At 40.1% G+C, this 20,888-nt stretch overlaps 1 protein-coding gene across 1 annotated transcript in view; it reads right to left on the minus strand.

Annotated features, from left to right (window-relative positions):
- LOC102828454 (chromosome unknown open reading frame, human C10orf76) overlaps positions 1–20,888 on the minus strand; it is a 263,323-nt gene that overhangs the window by 133,471 nt on the left and 108,964 nt on the right. Inside the window, exon 20 of the mRNA XM_006831279.1 lies at positions 14,762–14,850. Coding sequence (XP_006831342.1) covers positions 14,762–14,850 — 89 coding nt within the window. The remainder of the gene's footprint in view (positions 1–14,761; positions 14,851–20,888) is intronic.

Raw genomic sequence — 20,888 nt, forward strand, 5'->3', positions numbered from 1 at the left:
TGGGCTTCTTCATAAGCCATTATGGTGTAGAGATATGCACAAGGTTTAGAGAGCTAGCAGCCAAAGAAGCTACCCTGGTGTTACAGCAGTTTCAAGGACAGGACAGAATTGGCACTCAGGATCTCAGTACCAGCACACAAGTAGCACACAGCATTCATGCTGGCTAGCTCCTGATTCACCCCCTGTGCCCTCTCCACATACATTTTTAGAAAACTGCCCTTGATCCACTTGGTGCCATCTGGGCACATGACCAGCCAAACTGTTCCAAGGGCAGTCATCAGAGTAGCAGTACACAGAGGGAAAAGGGAAGATAACGATTAAAAATAAGGGGTTGATTGTATAAACATAGTATTGCAAATTAGTCATATGTCTGTGAGCGTTTGCTATCAGGTGCAGTACATGTTGTAGTCATTGTGAAGATATCAGGGATAGGATGTACTTCATTTTCTTTTCAGTTTAATCCTTTGGTTCACCATGCTTCTCATTTTTAAATTAAAAGTGCTTAAAAAGGAAGAAGATAAGGGGACTCTTTCTCACCAATGATCTGACCTTCAATCTGGGATATTTCCACAGAAGAGCCTTACATAAAAGTAACTCAGTAATGTGTAAAAGGGTTTTGCCCATTACATGGGCAATGACTGGTCACCCCCACAAAGTTGTTGCAGAGAGTAACCCTTGGGAATAAGGACAAGCTTGGTAGCTGAGTACTGCCAGGCCTTGACAAAAAATTCTCAAAGGTCCCTATACCCCTTTGAGAATATACAGGCACATTATAGAGGTATGTATCATTTCCTCCTCCAGAACAACAATCACAACAAGCTACTAACTGTGCCAGAAGTTAATGTAGAGCATCCAAAGATTCCTCTTTCCTACTGCTCTCTACTGATACCTTAAAAAGTGAAACTTAACTATAGAAACTGCCTCTTCCAAACTGCATTTATGAGAAGCACAATGGTCATAAATGACAAGGGACGTAATAACATTCATGAGGTGCCTATTATGTGCTAAGCATCATGTAAAGACTTAAAAGTTCATTATTCTTACTGAATCCTCTTAAATAGCCAATGAAGTAAGTATTCTTGTTCCCATTTTACAGATGTGAAAATTTAAGTCTAAAAGTTTAAACTACCCAAAGAGCTACATCAGTCACAGTAAGGCCAATATACTAGAGAAAAGGTTCATGAACTCTACCCCCTGCTAAGATCTAAGACACTGTACCGGTTTCTCCTAACTTCCATTTAAAACACACACACATATATAGTGGAGCAGATAGCTTATGCTATCTAGGACTAATACCCAAACTTGTTAACAAAAATCTTAACTTTAGTCAGGACTTCACTACCCCAACCCTCACATATCAAAGGGACCAAAGTTCCCCTTGAAATTTCAGTTTCTGGACTGTTTTCCAGCAACCACCATTGGCTGCAATTGCTGCCTCTTTTAACTCTATGCAAGAGGCAAATGCCAGGCTCATACTTAGCTTTGGCCAATGCTCCTTCCTTGGGGAGTCTTCTACATCATGCTTGGTGAAGCAGTATGACAGCTATGCAGAAGTTCTGATTTGATTCAAGCAGATGCAGGTGGAATAAAGGCTAGTATGCAGGTTCTGGTTAGCTGAGTCAGGGCCAGATACCTTGATGGTTCCCTGAGTCTCAAGGGAGTCCCCAGAGGCAGAGGCAGTCGATCTATTTGTTAAATAGGTAGGGTTCAGTACCATCAACCCTATAGTCTCCACTCCCCCAACAAAGAATCTTATTTGCAGAGCTGTTCTAGCATTAATGTATCCCACACAATAAGGACTTTTCCCAGATTTTTTTCTATTCTGCTTTGAATTCAGAGGGAGGTAAAGAAGGTAACAGCAAATTGTGCTGCCATGTAGGAGTAGAATGAATAATGAATATGGGAACTTCTCCAGGACTAAAACCTGTCCCCCACATTGAAGTAAACCAGGTGCACAAAGAACAAGCCAACCACGGGAAGACACAATTAAGTGGTAGCTCAGACGCCTGCCTCAGAGAAGCAGAGGGGAGGCTTAATTACAAAACCAAGTGAATGACATTTAAATAAGATTAAAAACAGGAAGGAGACAGAGCCTCCAGCAGAGCACAAATAAATGTCTTCACAGAATCAGGTCAGAGAGAACTATTGAACAGCTTTTACATGCTATCAAGAGAAAGAGGTAGAACACAAAGGCGGTACTCAGCCAGACCTTATTTTGTGGCCTGGCATGGAGTTAGCATGAGATGCCACAGTCCTAAATCAAAGCCTGCTCATTAGGGGAAATAGATAATTTCACGGTGACTGATATTAGTATTAGCATTTCGCTTAGGAGGGAAGTCAAGGAACTCAAAGGACAGGCTAGAAATAACACCAGTGTAACAAGCTAATGCCACCAAAACCCCAGAGACACTATAAACTCAGCCAATTCCAGCATCTCTGGACAAAATCACCAATTACCTAGGGACATTGCCAGCAATCAGCAGGCTCACTGTCAATACAGCACAATGGTGCAGGAAGGATTCAGAAGCCAACACCTGCCAGTAGAGTAATTTAAAAATACACTGGGTGGCTTCTCAGAATACAGGCATCTGTCAGACTGCAAACCCAAGCACCTCACTGACACAGAGGCCAATGAATCAAATAAGAAAAGAAAATACCTTTGGTTGTGTGCTAGGAGCCTCTCTAAGTGGAACACAGCTCAAAAGTCAGTATGTCAACAGGCTACACTGTCTAAAGGTTCCACACAGCCTTCCAGGTGAAGCAGAAAACAGAGCAAATCCTTCCTTTAATTGGAAGTCAGATTCTGTCCTTACTGTTTTTTTGCTGTTGATGTAGTATTTGCTAAAAGGGAAAGAAAAGGCTCTCAACCGTCTCCCATTCACCATTTATTTGGGAATGCTGACATCCTCACAAATACTTTATAATGAAAATGTGTTTTTACAAAAATGTTCCCATATCTCAGACTCTGGGAAATGCAGAATCCCATAGACTCTATTCCTGTGCAACTACCTCTAAGCACCTTTAGTAGTCACTATCATCTTCTTGGACCCTGTGGTCACTGTTTATTTTTTCCAACATTGCCCAGTTGAGTAATAAACAAAGTCATTCTTTCAGAAACCTAATTTTCAATGATACCGTCTCAGTGGAGCCATCTGATAAAGGAAACAGAACTTCATTTTGCCAACATGAGGGAAAATTAGTAACAGACCTGTTCTAGTCACTCTAGATCCAAGGATGGTTCCTTATCATACCAAATGCTATGATACTCTGGAACCAGTGTAGGCAGAACACCACCAGCTACTTCTTCATCTGCCCCTTCCCCTTGAAAAGATGCTGATGGGCCTATTCCAGGTGACACTTCTCTAGCTATGAAGGGACTTCCACTACAGAGAAACAACAAGGAGAGACTACCCACTATTTAGGGACTTTAAGGTGAGGAACTTTCTCTCATTCTAAAAGGCAAATACTATTAAGAGATTTCATCTTTTGCTTCTCCCAAGTTTCTGAAGGGATGAGAGGAAGAGTCTAATATAAAATTTTAGTTTTAGCTAAATGTGATTTGAAGAAAAGAAAGCTTTTTGATCATTTTTTTCAGTCCTAGGACTTTGTACACTGCTATGTAGAATCTTTCATAATGAAATTAAGGAACTAGAGTTATGCCTTTGTTATAGATTGAATATTTGTATCACTGAAAGATATGTTGACGTCCTAACCCTATACCTGTGACTGTGAATAGGGTGGAAATACAGTCTTTGAAGCTTTTATCAACTAGGTTAACAGGAGTTCATACTGGAATAGGGTGGGCCCTGATTCAGTAATACTGGTATCCTTATAAAAGAGAAGAGGACACACAGAGACAGAGGAAGGATGCCATGTAATGCTGTAGCTGCAAGTCCAGGTACATCTTGGAGCTACCAGAAGCTAGGAAGAGTGGCATGTTCCTATCCTCAAAGTCCTCAGGAGGACCCAGCAGCTAGCCTTCCAGAAAGGTGAGAAAATTAATTTTTACAAAGAAGCCTCTCTCATTTGCAAATGAAACCTAGAGCAATCTTGATTAGGTAGAAACTTATTTCGTGACACATTCCCCTGCTAAGGATTGAATTGTGCCCTCCAAAAGTAAATACTGACATCTTCGCTCCTATATATATGATATTATTTGAAAATAGTTTTCTTTGTTATGTTAATCAGCCCATGCCAAAGTAGGATGAGTTGTAAATCCAAACACTTCTGAGTTCTTAAAAGAGCAAAATGGGCACAGAGACACAAAAGGGGGAAGACAAAGGATCACCTATTGGCCAAGGAACGAAAGAATGCCCTGGGCTACCAACAATGAAGAAATCCCTGCAGCCAAAATACATATTTAAATTGTTATCTTCTAGAACTGTAATAAAATATAATTTTGTGTCTTTAAGTCACCACTTGTGGTATTTGTATTACAGCAGCACTAGACACCAAGACATACGCTAAATCATAGAAAATTTAGATGGGAAGGGAAGAACAATTTCAAAGGCAATTTTAAAATAAGCAATAGTAGCTGCCAAAATTCTTCTTCTCATTTGCCCTATCTTTTTACTGTTATGTTTTTTCCCACCTTGATACCGTCTTCAAAACTAAAAGAAGTAATATTGTCCAGTTATATATGATGTCACCCTTGGGGGAAGCTAGGTGAAATGGATTCTATGAACTATTTTTGCAATTTTCCTCAGTCCTTAATCATATAAAATAAAGTTTTTTAAAACTGAAAAAAAAAAAATGCAGACAAAAGTTCAAAGGGTAGTTTCCCAAGATAGGAGGGACTGCTCAACCTATACTTTATCTACACAAGAATTAAAATATTTTTGTCCTATTTATTCTAATCACCAACAATATAACAAGGAGTCCTGGTAGCATAGTGGGTTACGAGTTGGGCTGCTAACTGAAAGGACAGCAGTTCGAAAATACCAGTCACTCTGTGGAAGAAACAGGAGGCTTTCTGCTCCTGTAAAGATTTACAGTCTAGGAAACCCAACACAGGCTTCATCAGGAGTCAGTACCAACTCCATGGCACACAACTACCACAACCACAGTATAACAAGAGTCCAACAAAAGACTCTCAATTTTCAGTCTCAAGGTATACCTACTCATGAAGTGAAAGGCTTCTTTCTGCTAGAGATGGGAAAAGTCAGCTGAATCCACAAAGCTGTAACACTCTCTGGGTTTCCTGCTTTTTCCCAGTAGGTATCTGAAAGGTCAGGTCTTGTGTAATTTCTCTATTTTTTTCATAAAGCTTGTGAATGCTTTGGATGCTATTTAGCACAGTGAAGCTGAACAGATTGTTTTGGGGGCTTTGGGGGCCTTCCTTCCTGCAGGAGGCAAATGTTGCCTAGTGATCTACATCTGAGCATAGGAGTCAGGAACTCTGAGTTCTAATCATGACTCTGTTTAATGTCTCATTCATGATCCTTAGCAAGTCACTTAACCCTTCTATATCCCCACTCCCTTCCCTAACAAATGGCGATAAAAATAATGACTTATCACCCAGGGATATGGCACAGTGAAAGAGTAAGGATTGGGAACCATCAATAAATGTTGAGTGTAAAATGCCAGTAAAAATCTGCCTTTAAACCAACCCATGTTTTTAGACTATGGAAAGCCATACTATTTAAATGCAGGCTGCCCCATAGTGCCCCTTCAGCCTGCACTAGAAGTAAAATAAGCTGACTCTATGAAACTCTATTCAAGTATTCCCTCTCCAGAAACTACATGTCTCTCTGTAAACATTTTGCACATTCTTCAATTAATGGCTTAGAAACCATCAAGATTTCCATTTTTGCTTGGCTAAAAGCAATCCAGGTAAAAAAGAAAGAAATTATTAACCACTGCTCCTTTTCACATCAACAACTCAAATAAAACTAAGGGGAATGGCTGACTCTATCAAAAATTTTAGGGTCCAGAGTTCCGGTACTGTAGGACAGCCAGGAAAGTCAGTCTAGGAGCGGAGGGTCCTGGGACCATCAATGGAGAAGAGCGGAGAGTGGGACCGTACCCAGAAAAGCAGTGAGGCCTGAGATGGAGGCAGAGAAGACGACGTGAAGAGATGGAGTGGCTGGGGACTTGAGATCCAGAGAGGGAAAGGGGCTGAGGATGCGGGGGTGGGGGTGTGGGAAGGCTTGCAGGGTATACCCTTTAGTTGGGTGATGATGCATGGATGGGACAGTAACTATGGCAATGAAACGATGTATGATAGAATGAATATAAAACTAATGTTCTCCCATGTAAACTATCACACAATTCACAATAAAACATTTATTTAAAAAAAAAAATGATAGGGTCCAGATGGGAGAATAGCTAGGCAGGTTTACATGGGCTAAATGGGGCAGAGGTAAATAATGATCTGAGCACAAATGTGGAACAACAGGACTCGTGGGTACAAAGATTGAGGCATGGTTTGAATGGGTAAAACTGGGGAAATGATGCTAACATGCTTGGCTGTTGGTTGAATCTTGGTTTCCCTTGCCTACTTTTGTAAAATAGACACTTGAAGAGGAGAGAGAGGAATAGCCAGAAACATCACCAGAGAAAGCTTGTAAGTCCATCTTCAGCCTATAACTGTTTGGAATAACTATAATGGGGTTAGAACTTGCCCAGTGAAGGAAGCTCCCTGCAGAGCCTTTGCACTGCACAAGACCATAGGTGGAATCCCGATCATCATCCAGGATCTTCTAAGGTGGGACATACCCACATGAAAGGACAAGCAGACCAGTCTGGAGTAGCTAGAAGAACAGAAGATAATTCTTGAAAGAAAGACCAGCAGAAAAAACACAAAACAGACCAATCAATGACTACAAGAAGAAGCAAGTTGTTCCCCAGGGAGCCATCAAGGCAAGTGGTCAGGTCCCCTCAAGGCAAACCCCCTTCCAAAACTGAAACTCAAATGGAATACACTAGCAGGCATACGGTCCTGCTGCTGACCACTTTGGTCACCAATAAGGGGAAGAGGGGGAAAAACAGCAATGAAGTTGTGAACTAAGTCTGACCGCATTCAATAGACTCCTGTTAACCTGGATTGAGACCTGGTTAACGAGCAGTATGATGAAACCTGGGGATTCCTGGGCCCAGGGGCAGGGACATGGCCCCAGAGGACTAGAACAGAATGTGAAGCATCCAGCCGATATAAAGTGAGGGGAGATGCACAAGAACACCCACACTTCCAGCTAGTACCCATCTGACCTGGCATCAATGGCTGGATGATCAGAACACAACTAGAGGAAGAAAGAACAGGAAAAAAAAAAAAAGGAGTAACCCACTATAAGTGGATGATTTGACCTACGCTTGTGGATGCAGTATGACAAGCGGACAAATCTCTACAGTGAGGATCATTCCCACTACACAGGGTCGACAGGGAGGGGGAACTTAGACATTGGCTACCCAAACTGGGGGGGCTACAAAGGCAAGAAGTGACTGGCTTACCAGCTTTCAATAGGGAACCTAGCTCCAGAGGATACAGGGAAATGTAGAACCTCCACTGAATTGTTTCCAACCTGTCTGGATGGGATTAATAAAAGGTGAGAGGGACAGGACACCTGTGGTTCAATAGGGAATGATTACTATCAGGTCTGACAGTGAGTACTGGAAAGGTAAATGTAAATGTAAATATTTGGTAACAAAAGGAGGGGAGTGGCTGATTTTGCAGTCCAGGAGCAGAGATCCCTGGAACCATCAGGGAGAAAAACAAAGTGCCAGAGACCTTGTCTGGAAAGGTAGTGAAACTGCTGATGGAGGCAGAGACAATGAAGTGGACAGAAGGAGAGGCTGGGGACTCTGGACTCAGGGAGGGAGAGGGGTTGTATGCTGGTGGCTGAGGAGCAGGCATGTGGAGTGTAACCTTTGCTTGTTTGATGATGCATGCAGGGGATTGTGATCATCGCAATGAAACAAAGTATGATAGGATGAATGTAAAGATAATGTTCACCCATGTAAACTAACACAAAATTCACAATAAAAACTTAAAAAAAAAAAAAGATAGGGTCAACTCAAGTGAAAGAAACAAGACAGCAAACATCCTACTGGGTTCTATCATAATCATCACCATCATTATTATGAAGCCAAAACACAAATTGTGCTGCTTTAAGAAAATGGTGACTTCTTACTAATGGAAATTCTACATACCCCATCATTCATTTATTTATTCATTCAAACATGTTTTATATTAAAAGTCAAGTTATGTGCTAGAGATAAAACAATGATTAAAATACAAATCCGGCTTTCCTGAAAGATAGATATTTAAATAAATTATTGTATAAACATCTGCAAACATAGCAATATAATGTGATATGCTAAAACAGAGACACAACATGCTATAGGAACTACAGGAAATGAAGCATACTGAACTAAATGGCCTGGACCCTCAAAAGTTCACAGAAAAGACTGCTGAAGTTCCCAGTAGGAATGCAGTAAGACCAGTAAAGAAAGAAAAATATTAAATCAGATACTAAGATGTTCTATGAGAACAGAATTAACTGGGAGGCTATGAACAAAAAACTAAGATAGGAGTTCTTATCATGAGGTCATGGATGGACTTCAGAGGGTTCGTGAACTCCCTGAAATCACATGTAAATTGTGTATATGTGCAAATGGACATTTTTCTAAACAGAGACCATAGTTTTCATCATATTCTCAAAGTTAAAGAAATATTTTACTTGGGCCTTATCCTAATACTCCGTTTTCCTATATCTATCAGTGGGGAGTTTGAAGACCTACCGTTTTACTCATAACAAGAAATCTGGGTAGTCTAGAGGTCAGGGAAGAACTTTTGAACTTTATATAAGGGGGTAAAAAATACTAATTGCTCAAAAAGAGGCAAAAGTAGACAGGTAGAGCATCCTCCTTTCCACACTCTAGTTTAAGTTACTTAAATACATTCCCCCATGTATCCAGATGCCATGGTGCCAAGCATCATATAAATAGACAGTGCCAGCATGGAGTGAGTCAGGGCTTAAATGTGTAAAACCAACAGTTATGAAAGCAGATCAGATAAGATTGAACCCTCAAGTAATATAGCTGTTTCTACCTCTCCCATATGACCAAGCCTAGTAATTCCATATAGAAATTAGAAGGGAATTCCCAAAAAACAGGGAGCTAGCTGTAGGATTAGCACTGGACTGTGAACTACAAGGGTCATAGTTCAAACCCACCAGCTGCTACTTGGAAACCCCATATACAGTGTTGCTATCAGTTGAAACCGACTCAAAGGCACTAAACAACACCTACAGTCAAGCTGCACAGGACTAAAAACTAACACGCAAAGTGCGATGATGCTAAACATCCACGTTCTAAATAATATAAGGCATCTGGACCCTAAAGGACTGCTTCCTAGAGACATCCAAGGTTTCTGTGTCCAATCTAACAACATGTGCCTTAACAATTTTATTTATAAATAAAATTCAATTTTCAATTATTGCAGCACATGCCTGGACAAGCACATAGATACCTTCCTCAAACCCATTAAGTCTAGAAGGCAAAGAAATATGAAAACATGGGCATAACAACAACATATGAGGAGTAGTGCCAGCCAAGCAGTGGGTGGATCCACTATTTGTTGTTGTTAACTGCTGTGGAGTCAGATCCGATTCATAGCAACCCTATATAGGGTTTCTGAGGAGCGGCTGATGGATATGAACAGCTGACCTTGTGGTTAGCAGTCAAGTGCATAGACACACTTATACTCACTGCTTGCAATGTTAAACATTATTGTGGGCTCTGACTGTAATACATTTTATATTTTGTAGCCTTCTTTAACACCTACTGCTCAGCATTTCACTGCATACTCCATGTATGAACAGAAGGAGCCAAGGTTCCAGAGGGCTTTACCAGTCTATATGTGAAAAGGAGCTAACCCCACTTGACAATGAACTCTAGTACAAATGCCTGTGTGGTCCAGTGCTTTATTCCATAGCGCCACACCAGAACTCCTTATCAGTTGCTTCTGAGGTAACTATGATATAGAACCAACTCAACAACAAGATCTCGATGGCACTTAACAACAAGCCTCACTAATGACACTCATAGGACCCTCCCCTTGACCTATCAAGGGTCTCAGACACCCAACCAATCTGTTCTGAGATAGTACATAGTTACAACAATGCTGAATGTGAAAGAAGGTACTGTAAGACAAAGTCAGCTGACCAATAAAGAATAAAGAATGGCCTCTTTCTTTAAAATTTTCTACTTAGAATGAGGAAATTCCAAGTGCCAGAAATGATTAATACAAAAGACATGTTAAAATCTTTTTTAAAACATAATTGCCTGCTTGAAAAAATATATTGACAAGTATTCTGGGGTTTATAACATATGAAAGTAAAATACATGATGACAATAACACAGAACAAGAGAGGCATTTCATAATGATTGTTGTCGTTAAGTGCCACTGAGTCAGTTCAGACTCATAGCAACCCTGTATAGGATTTCCAAAGAGCAACTGGTAGGTTTGAACTGCCAACCTTGTAGTTCAAACTGACCCTGATGTGAAGTGTTTATCCTCTAGCACCAGAGGACATGGGATACAAAAATGAAGGCAGGAAGAACAAAGCGGATGGATAAACAATTAGGCAGGTTTGCATGGGATAAGTGGGACAAAGGTAAATAATGATGTATGCACAAACTTGGAACAATAGGGCTCTGGGATACAGGAATTGAGACATGGTTGGAATGGGGAAAAGGAGGGAAATAATGTTAAAATGCTTGACTGTCTTTTGAATCTTGGTTTCCCTGGCATACCATTATAAAATAGATACTTGATGGGGAGAGAAAGGAATAGCCAGAAATAGCACAATAGAAAGCTTGTAAGTCCATCTTCTGCCTATGACTGATTATAATATCTAAAATGGGGCTACAACGTGCCCAGTGAAGGAGGCTTCCTGCGGCGCCTCTGCATTAATTACATAAGATCATAAGTGTAATCCTGAACCCCATCCAGAATCTTCTGAGGTGAGAAATTTCCACTTGAAAGGACAAGCAGACCAGCCTGGAGCAGCAAGAAGAACAGAAAATACTTCTTGAAAGAAAGACCACCTGGAAAAATACAAAACAATATAGACAATCCAACTGATTACTACAAGAACAAGCAAGTTGCTCGCCCAGAAGACATCAAGGCAAGTTTGCCCCACGGGGCAAACCCCCTTCCAAGACTAAGACTCAATGGGAATACATGCTCTGATTGGTGACCACATTCATCACCCATAAGAGGAAGTGAGGGAAAAACAGCAATGAAGCTGCGAGCTAAGGCCTACAACTTTCAATAGACTCCTGTGAACTCAGGAGGAGACCTGGTTGGCCAGCAGTGTGGCAAGACCTGGGGACTCTTGGACCCAGAGTCAGTGACATAGCCACAGAGGACTAGAGTGGAGAGTGAAGCGTCCAGCAGATAAGAAGAGAGGGCATATGCATAAGAACACCCACACTTGCAGATAATACCCACTTGACCTGGCTGCAATGGCTGGATGATCAGAGCACAACTAGAAGAAAAGAAAGAATAGGGAAAAAAAAGAGTAATCGGATACAATTTGATGAACTTGACCTACACCTATGGATGCAGTAGCTCAAAAGAGGGAACAAATCTTTATAGCGAGGATCATTCCCACCCCCTCCATACACAGAGTAGACAAGGATGGGCAACTTGGACACTGGGGGGGAGGGGGGGTGGCCTACAAAGGCAAGAAGTGACTGGCTTATAAGCTTTCAAGAGGGAGCCTAGATCCAGAAGGCATGGAGAAAGGTAGAATCTCCACTGAGTAGTATCCAATCTGTCTGAGCGTGGCTGATGAAAGGATATGAGGCTAGGTCTCTTGTGATACAATAGTGAATTAATTGTTATCAGGACTGACTGTGAGGGTTGGAAATGTAAAGGTAGATGTTTTGTAGCAAAAGGAGAGGAGGTCCCTGGGGCCATCAAGGGAGAAGAGCGTAGTACGGGACCCTACCCAGAGAAACAGTGACACCAGTGATGGAGACAGAGACGATGACGTGGAGAGATGGAGTGGCTGGCGACTCTAGACTCAAAGAGAGAGGGAGAGGGGCTGTGTGCTGATAACCAGGGGGCAGTCTTTCAGGGCATACACTTTGGTTGGTTGATGATGCATGGAGGGGATTATAACCATGGCAATGAAACGATATACGATAGGATGAATGTAAAGCTAATGATCTCCCATATAAACTATCACATAATTCACAATAAAACAATTAAAAAAAAAAAATGAAGGCAGCAGAGTAATGGAAATTCCAAGGAGACAGACGAGGGTGAACAGGTAGAAGATACTGTGAAAAAGGCAATGGAACAGACAATCAGGAAGAGGACAACAGATAAAGGAGGAAAGGAGAAAAGCCAGAGCAGTCACCAGAGCCAAAGACAGAATGGTTAGGATAGAAATGAAAGAAAAAAATTTAAACTTATAAACAAAGAGAAAACAAAATCAGAAGAGAATCACAAGAAGCAGGCAGAAACAATTACTACAGTAAAAACTAAAAAGCAAAAGACAGAACCTGTGCAAGACAGAAACCTGTCAGAGACGGAAAACTCAAGTGTTTTTCACTAAAACACGCAAGAGAAAAGTGTTAAGACTGTACTCTGTCAGAGGTGAAAAACTTGACAGATCAGGAAAATAAGGCAGTCCTGTCGAGTTCCGACTCTCACAGATTTTACTGGACTACAATTGCTTAGTTAACTACAAGTATAACTTCATCCTAACTACAGACATAAACCATTTATACTTGCTATAATCCTACATTATGCCCAAATCCACAGACTTATATTATTTTTGTGTTTTTCTTTAATCCTAGCCTTTTAAAGCATGATAACTAAGTAAGTATACACTGGCAACAGTAAAGACCAAAAAATCCACTGCCATCAAGTCAATTCTGACTCATAGTGACCCAATACAGGGTTTCAGAGACTAAATCTTTATGGACATAGACAGCCTCATTTGTCTCCTGTGGAGCTGCTAGTGGATTTGAACCACTGACAATGTGGTAAGTAGTCCAGTGCTTATCCTACAGGGCCACCAGGGATCCTTGACAACAGCAGACATTTATATTAAAAAGAACTGCTGCTGTCTAAAAGCTTCTATGGAGCTCCAGTGGTGCAATCGGTTAGCGCGTGGTACTTACTTATATGACAGTGCAAGTGGAGCAATGTCGAGGTTGTGAATTCGATCCTCACCTGGATCACTTCTGTTAAGGAGCTCTGGTAGTGTAGTGGTTACGAATCGGGCTGTGAACCAGAAGGTCAGCAGTTCGAAACTACCAGCTATAAAGATTTACAGCATCGGAAATCCTGTATAGGGTTGCTATGAGTCGGAACCGACTCCATGGCACATAACAACAACAAAAGCTTCTAAGGAGTCCTGGTGGCACAGTGGTTAAAAACCCAGCTGTTGACTGACATGTTCAGCAGTTCAAACCCAGCAGCTGCTCCTCGAAAAAAAGATGAGGCAGTCTGCTTCAGAAAAGATTATCACCTTGGAAACAATGTAGGGCAGTTCTACTCTGTCCTACAAGGTCATTAGGAGTCGAAATTGACTTGGTAACAACAGGTTTGGGGGTTTTTTGGTTTTAAAATATCTAACTTTTGTCATTGTAATCTCTTTTGATCTCTCCTAAACTCTTCTGACATCCCTCAATCTCAAACTCTCACACAAGCACAAAACATACTTTTCTCTCCTAAAATAGCAAAATACCACTTCTGCCACTTAGTGTTATTCTCTGACTCTCCATTCACCACCCTAGGCAGTAACTGCACAGAACTTGCTAATCCATTAATTAAAGATCTCTACTTCCCATTATGAAGGACTAAATTTAGAAAGCCAAATTGGGTTGGGAGGAAACCATGTGTCACAACAAGCAAGATGAATTCCATGGAAAGGGGCTGGGGTGCTGGTCTGTTTCTTATAAAGACTCTGATGCTAACACGCCCCCCTCTCTGCTGAGAATACAGAGAAGCCCTGCCATGGGTGTGGCAACCATTCATCACTATAATCTTCTGGAGAAAATTTTATTGTACCATCAGGTCACAAAAGCCACAGGACCCATCAGCAAGTGGCTGCCTCAGGAAGCATGTCTCCTTTGCTTTCCTGAAACCTCCAATTTAGTCACACAAAAGAAAGGGGTGGCAAGCCAGCAGTAATTGCACCCTTAGAGAAGAGCCACTTCCCGCCTGCAGGGGTGGCAGTGACTTTACTGGGCTACCAAATGTATAAGAAGACAAAAGTAAACACTGTAATTTGCTGTTTTTGTCTCTAGCACAGGGGGAGTGGTACAACCGACACTGTCTGTAAACAGTAATAATGCCAGATGTAACACAAAGAACAGGATTCCCCCCATCACCCCACCTCCAACCCCAGCCCCCTCGCCCTATGACGTTCCTCCTGAGATTACTCTTCTTGAGGAAACACACAGAAATCTCCTGATAGTCCATATACTGCTACCAAATGGAACAGAGGGAGAATCCAAGTTTGTACTGACTCCTTATCTCCCTCTCAAGGAAACTCAAGAAGTATTCAATTGTTTTCATCTGAATGACAGAAAATAGAGGGAGGAGAAGAAACAGGAGGGAAAATAAGGAATAAGTATGTGACTTATCCAGGTGTGAATTCGAAACAGGCTGAAATGTCAAAATTGACGAAAAGTGTAAGTGAAAAAAGAAGCATCCTAAACAAACTACACCGACTTTTAAAAATGTATCTTGAGCCCAGGCCTACAGGAAGAGAGAATTAGTTCAAGAGTAAGTTACCTGACCAGAGTTCCCGCCAGGTGTAATGAAGACGTACTCTACACTTCTTCTGGTAGCAAAGGAGTTTATGTACTACTTGAATGCAGCGTCTACAAAAGAGAAAGAGGAAAACTGTGGTAAGCCTAAGAATATAGTCCAAACTCTCAACAGATAATTCTTTCTTTAGTGAGACAGCTTTGATAAGCCACTGAACTTGAAAGAAACATATACACATGCAAGGATATATACCTGCAGTTCTTTTTTTTGGGGGGGGGGATTGACAGTAATTTATTCTTGACAAAGGAAAGAGTTAAGTAGTTAGAGTCAAGGATAGTTGATGCAGGGACATGACCAGTACTCAAATACTGACAGTTCTTTTCAAACAGAATGGATATTCTTGAAAATAATTATCTGTTGCATTTTTTGTTTGTTTGTTTTTTAATGTTTTATTGTGAATTATGTGATAGTTTACATGGGAGAACATTAGTTTTACATTCATTCTATCGTATATTGTCTCTCATTGCCATGGTTACAATCCCCTCCATGCAATCCTTCCCCCCGTAAGCCCCCAGGTCTTCAGCACACAGTCGCTCTCCCTCTCTGGATCTAAAGTCTCCAGCTGCTCCATCGCTCCACGTCATCATCTCTGGCTCCATTTTAGGCATCACTGCTTCTCTGGGTACGGTCCCGCTCTCTGCTCTTCTCCCTTGATGGTCCTAGGGACCTCAGCTCCTAGACTGAAAAGTTAATCACTCCCCTCCTTTCTATAAAACGTCTACCTTTACATTTCCAACCCTCACAATCAGTCCTGATAATAATTATTCAATATTGTATCACAAGAGACCAGTCTGCATTTCATTGCACCAACCCCGCCTAGACAGATTGAATACTACTCACTGGAGATTCTACCTTCCTCCAGGCTCTCTGGATCTAGGTTCCCTCTTGAGAGCTTGTAAGCCAGTCACTTCTTGCCTTTGTAGCCCCCCCGTCCCCAATTTTGGGTAGCCAATGTCCAAGATGCCCATCCCTGTCTACTCTGTGTGTGGAGGGGGTGGGAATGATTCTTGCTGTAAGGACTTGTTCCCTCTTTTGAGCTACTGCTTCCATAGGTGTAGGTCAAGTTCATCAAATTGTATGAGAATACTTTTTTTTTTCCTCTTCTTTTTACTTCTGGTTGAGCTCTGATCATCCAGTCACTGAAGCCAGGATAAGTGGGTATTATCTGCAAGTGTGGGTGTTCTTATGCATATGCCCTCTCTTCTTATCAGCTGGACACTTCACTCTCCACTCTAGTCCTCTGTGGCTATGTCACTGACTCTGGGCCCAAGAGTCCCCAGGTCTTGCCACACTACCTGCAGTTCTTTTAATTAATATACACACACTGCTTACTCTACCCACTCCCTTTATCACTGAGAAAAAGAGGCTGAAACTTCTTACAGGTCAAATTGCCAACTAGCCACTATAGATCCCTTTTCCATGCATAACACAGGATACAAAAACACAAAATTATGGATCTTTAGCTTCTGTTGTTAGTGTTAGGTGCTGTTGAGTCAGTTCTGACTCACAGTGACCTTAGGCACAACAGAACAAAATACTGCCCAGTCCAGTACCATCCTCACAATTGTTTTATGCTTGAGTCCATTGCCACTGCCAGTGTGTCAATCCTTCCTATTTTTCGCTGACCCTCCACTTCACCAAACATATCCTTCTCCAGGGACTGATCCCTCCTGAAAACATGTCCAAAGTATGACTAAAGAAGTCTCGCCATCCTGGTTTCTAAGGAGCATTCTGGCTGTACTTCTTTCAACGTATTAGTGGGTTGTTCTTCTGGCAGTCCATGGTACTGTTAATATTCTCCAACACCAAAACTCAAATGCATCAATTCTTCTATGGTTTTCCTTATTAACTGTCCTACTTTCACATACATATAAGGCTACTGAAAATATCATGGCTTGGGTCAGGCATACCTTAGTCCTCAAACTGGTATCTTTGCTCTTGAACATTTTAAAAAAGTGTGTGTGGTGCAGCACATTTGCCTAATGCAACATGTTTGAGTTCTTGCTGCTGCTCCATGAGAACTGATAGTGGATACATGCAGAATGAACTCTTTAACGACTTCAATCTTTTCTCCATTTATCATGACGCTATTTACACTGGTCCAGTGGCGAGGATTTTTGTTTTGTTTACAATAACGTGTGACCTGTACTTAAGGTTTTGGTCTTTGATTTTCATTAGTAAATATTTTAAGTCCTCTTGGCTTTCAGCATACAATCAAGCTTCCTGGATTATTTGCTCAGCATACAGATTGAATGTTGTTGTTGTTAAGTGCCATTAAGTCAGTTCTGACTCACAGTGAGCCTGTACAGGATTTCCAAGGAATTGCTGGTAGGTCTGAACAGCAAACCTCGAGGTTAGCAGTCTAGTGTTTATCCTATAGCACCACACCAGAACGCCACAGATTGTAAGTATGTTGAAAGGATACAACCCTGGTACACACTTTTCCTGATTTTAAACCAAAGTATTCCTTTGTTCTTTTCAAACAACTGACTCTTGGTCTACGTACAGGTTCTTCATAAACACCTTGGCAATGTTCTGGAATATCCATTCTTTGAAATGTTACGCAGAGCTTGTCATGATCCATACAGTTGAGGGCCTCTCTGCATAATCCATAAAGCACAGGTAAACATCTTTCTGCTTCTGTTGTTGCTGTTGTTAAGTGCCATCGAGTTGGTTCCAACTCATAGAGACTCTCTATAGAGTTTCCAAAGTTTTAAATCTTCACAGAAACAGAAAGCCTCATCTTTCCAGGGAGGAAGTGGCTGGCGGGTTCGAGTCACAGACCTTGTGGTTCACAGTCCAGTGCTTATCGTATGGAGTTACCATACTTCCTTTCTGCTTCTATATATACTTAAATTTGTTTTTAATATAAATTAAATCTTACATAAAATTTTAATTTACTTTATAATTAACTTACATTTTATTTAAATTTTAAAATTACCTCAAAAATTTAAAACTTTTGTTCATCAAGACTATTAAAAAAAGGAAAAACACAAGCTACCAACTGGTAGAATACCTTTGTAAATGATATTCCAATAAGAACCACACAACCAAAATACATATAAAACTTCAACAACAAAAAGACAACCCAATTATACAATGGACAAAGGCCTTAAACAGGTTTTACTAAACAGGACATTGAAACAAATGAAAAGATGCTCAGTGTCATTAGCCATCAGGGAGATGAAAATCAAACCACAATAAGATAGCATTTCACTCTCACTAGAATGGTTCCAGGAGTCCTGGTGTCGCACTGCAGGATAATGCGCTGGACTGCAAGGTCAGTTTGAACTACAAGGTTGGTGGTTCAAACCCACCAGTCGCTCCTTGGAAACCGTAAACAGGGTTGCTATGGGTCAGAACCTACTCAACAGCACTTAACAACAACAGAATGGCTAAGATTACAAACAAACAAAAGAAAGCAACAAATGTTAGAAAGGATGCAGAAAAACATTGCTGGTGAAAATGCAAAATGGTACAGTCATTGAGAAAAACAGAACTACCTATGACGGTGCAATTCTACTCCTAGGTTTATACCTAAAAGATATAAGAGCAGAGACTCAACAATAAAGAGACTTGTACACCAATGTTCACTGCAGCACTACTCACAAGAGCCAAAAGGTAGAAACAATCAAAATGCCCATCAGCAAGTGAATAGATAAACAAAATGTGGTACATACATACAATGGAATAATCACTCAGCCAGTAAGAGAAATGAAGTCCTGACACCTGCTACAATATGGTGGATGGAGTTGAAAGATATTGAGTGAAATAAGTCAATCACAAAAGGACAAATACAGTATTGTATAACCTCATATAAAGACAAAGTGCTAATGTATTGAGAACAACACTTCTTAGTGGTTACTAGGGGTAGGAAGGAGAGGGGAAAGGGGGCAAATGGTGACAGAAAAATCCCATTGATTTAGGGTAAGGCTGCACAACTGATTGCTGTAATTGCTGTCAATAAGTTGTACAACAGTAACAACCTTAACTATCAAAATTTATGTGATAGTACAACAATAACAAAAAAAGAGTAGCTGCTAATGCTGCTTATGCTTATGTACAACCAAACACCTCATGGGATTTGGTTCCTTAGTTTGGTTTCATGGGATATCTCAGTTTAATTGATCTAATAACATGTTTAGTGTTTCTGTTCTACCCCCTAGTTTGTTGCCGGCCCGGGGTCTTAAAAGCTTATAAGCGGTCATCCAAGGCAAGACAATTAGTATCTATTCACCTGGAGCAACAGGAAGAACAGTCAAAAACAGAAGGAGGATATGGGCCGTAAAGTTAATTGCCTTCATGAACAACTGCCTCCTTTGCCATGAGACCAGAAGAATAAGATGGTGCCTTGCTACCATTACTGAGCATTTTGATTAAAGACTCTAAAGAATCATGATTCAAGGGGGGAATACATAACAGAATTTCAAATTATCATGGAACACATATTTCCTGTGATCATGAAGGCTGGATGAATCCCTCAAACTATTGCCCTGAGATAAACTTTAAACCTTAAACCAAAAATACCTCCATAAATCTTCTTACAACCGAACAACAGTTGAGCTTAAATAGTAAAAGAAGAAAAACAATGTCTGCCTTGAGCATTACACTCTTTTAAGAAAAATCTATATAGGATCAAACTGAACAACAGCAGCTGGAAAGATAGGCACCTCACGGGGCAGTGAATTTATGTTAATAGTAGAGGGACAACTGAGAAAAGGAAGGTGAGCATGGCTATATAACTTGAAGAATGTAACTGCTATACATGTAAAAACAGTTGAACTGATGTTTGCTTCGCTAGGTATATGAAGGCTTCAAAAAGTTTGTGGGAAAATGGAATTAAAAGATAATGTAATCTTTCCATGAACTCTTTTAAAGCCCACTCATACATTTACAATAATACATTTTTTAATTTAAAGTTTAGTTCCTCAGTTATACTGACCACATGTTAAATGCTCAATAGAGTATGTAACTAATGGCTACCATACTGGACAGCACAAATAAAGAGAACTGTTCTACATCGTTGAAATATTCCATTATTATACTTTCTAACAACATATACATTTTTCAGAGTATTTACAAATAAGCAGTTAACAGGCTAAAGTTAAAGTGAATACTATTTGTAAAATTATAAATAAAATTTCTTTTCTAACTGAGGTAGGATTTTTGAAAACTTAAAAATTCATGGATGAAATTACAAAATAAAGTATTAATAAAATTAACCTTCTGAAAATGAAAATCTTTTGTTTGATAAGAAGTTTGTAGTTATTAAAACAAAATTTATAAGAAACTGTATTTGTATTGAATGGTGCAAATGAAGTACAATACTTAATATACAGAAGTTTATACAAACTGACAAAGGCAACTATATAGAAGAATATTCAAAGGAAATGGTCAACTGATTCCTCCAGCCTCTCAAAAGGTTAAAATATGGAAAATTATCAATTCTCTATAATAATGGCATATTAAAACAAGATTCTATTTTTACAGATCCAATTATTATAGATTTTAATGGTGACAAAAGTACAGCTACTAATATATTATCAAAGATAAAGTATAAATTGGTTTAGACCTCTTTTAGAAGGCCATCAGGCAATTTCTATCAATAGACTGAGTTCAAGCTTATCAGCTGCTCCTAAGAAACCATATAGAGTCGCTATGGGTCGGAACTGACTTGACGGCATTTAACAACAACATCAATAGATTAGCCCACTAACACTGCGACTCCAGGGAAATGAGCTTTAATTCAGAATGTAAAAAAAGCTTTATACAAAAAGATGTTCATCATCATCTTGTTTATAGTGGATGGAAAATGGAGACAACTATAGAAAGAGTATCCAATGCTAGGAAAATGGCAAGTAAATCATTACATATACATAAAATGGAACCCCATTAAATCTTTTAAAAATTCACTTAAAAAAAAAGCATTATTATTGAGGAATTTTTCACAATGCAGAAACATATTTGTTACAATGGTAAATTAAAAACAACAACATGCAATATCTATATAATTGAATATATGATAATGGTCATAACTATACTTGTTGTTATTGTTGTTGTTATGTGCCGTGGAGTCGGTTCCGACTCATAG

The sequence above is a fragment of the Chrysochloris asiatica genome, unplaced genomic scaffold (assembly GCF_000296735.1).
Source record: "Chrysochloris asiatica unplaced genomic scaffold, ChrAsi1.0 scaffold00003, whole genome shotgun sequence".
Taxonomy (NCBI): domain Eukaryota; kingdom Metazoa; phylum Chordata; class Mammalia; order Afrosoricida; family Chrysochloridae; genus Chrysochloris; species Chrysochloris asiatica.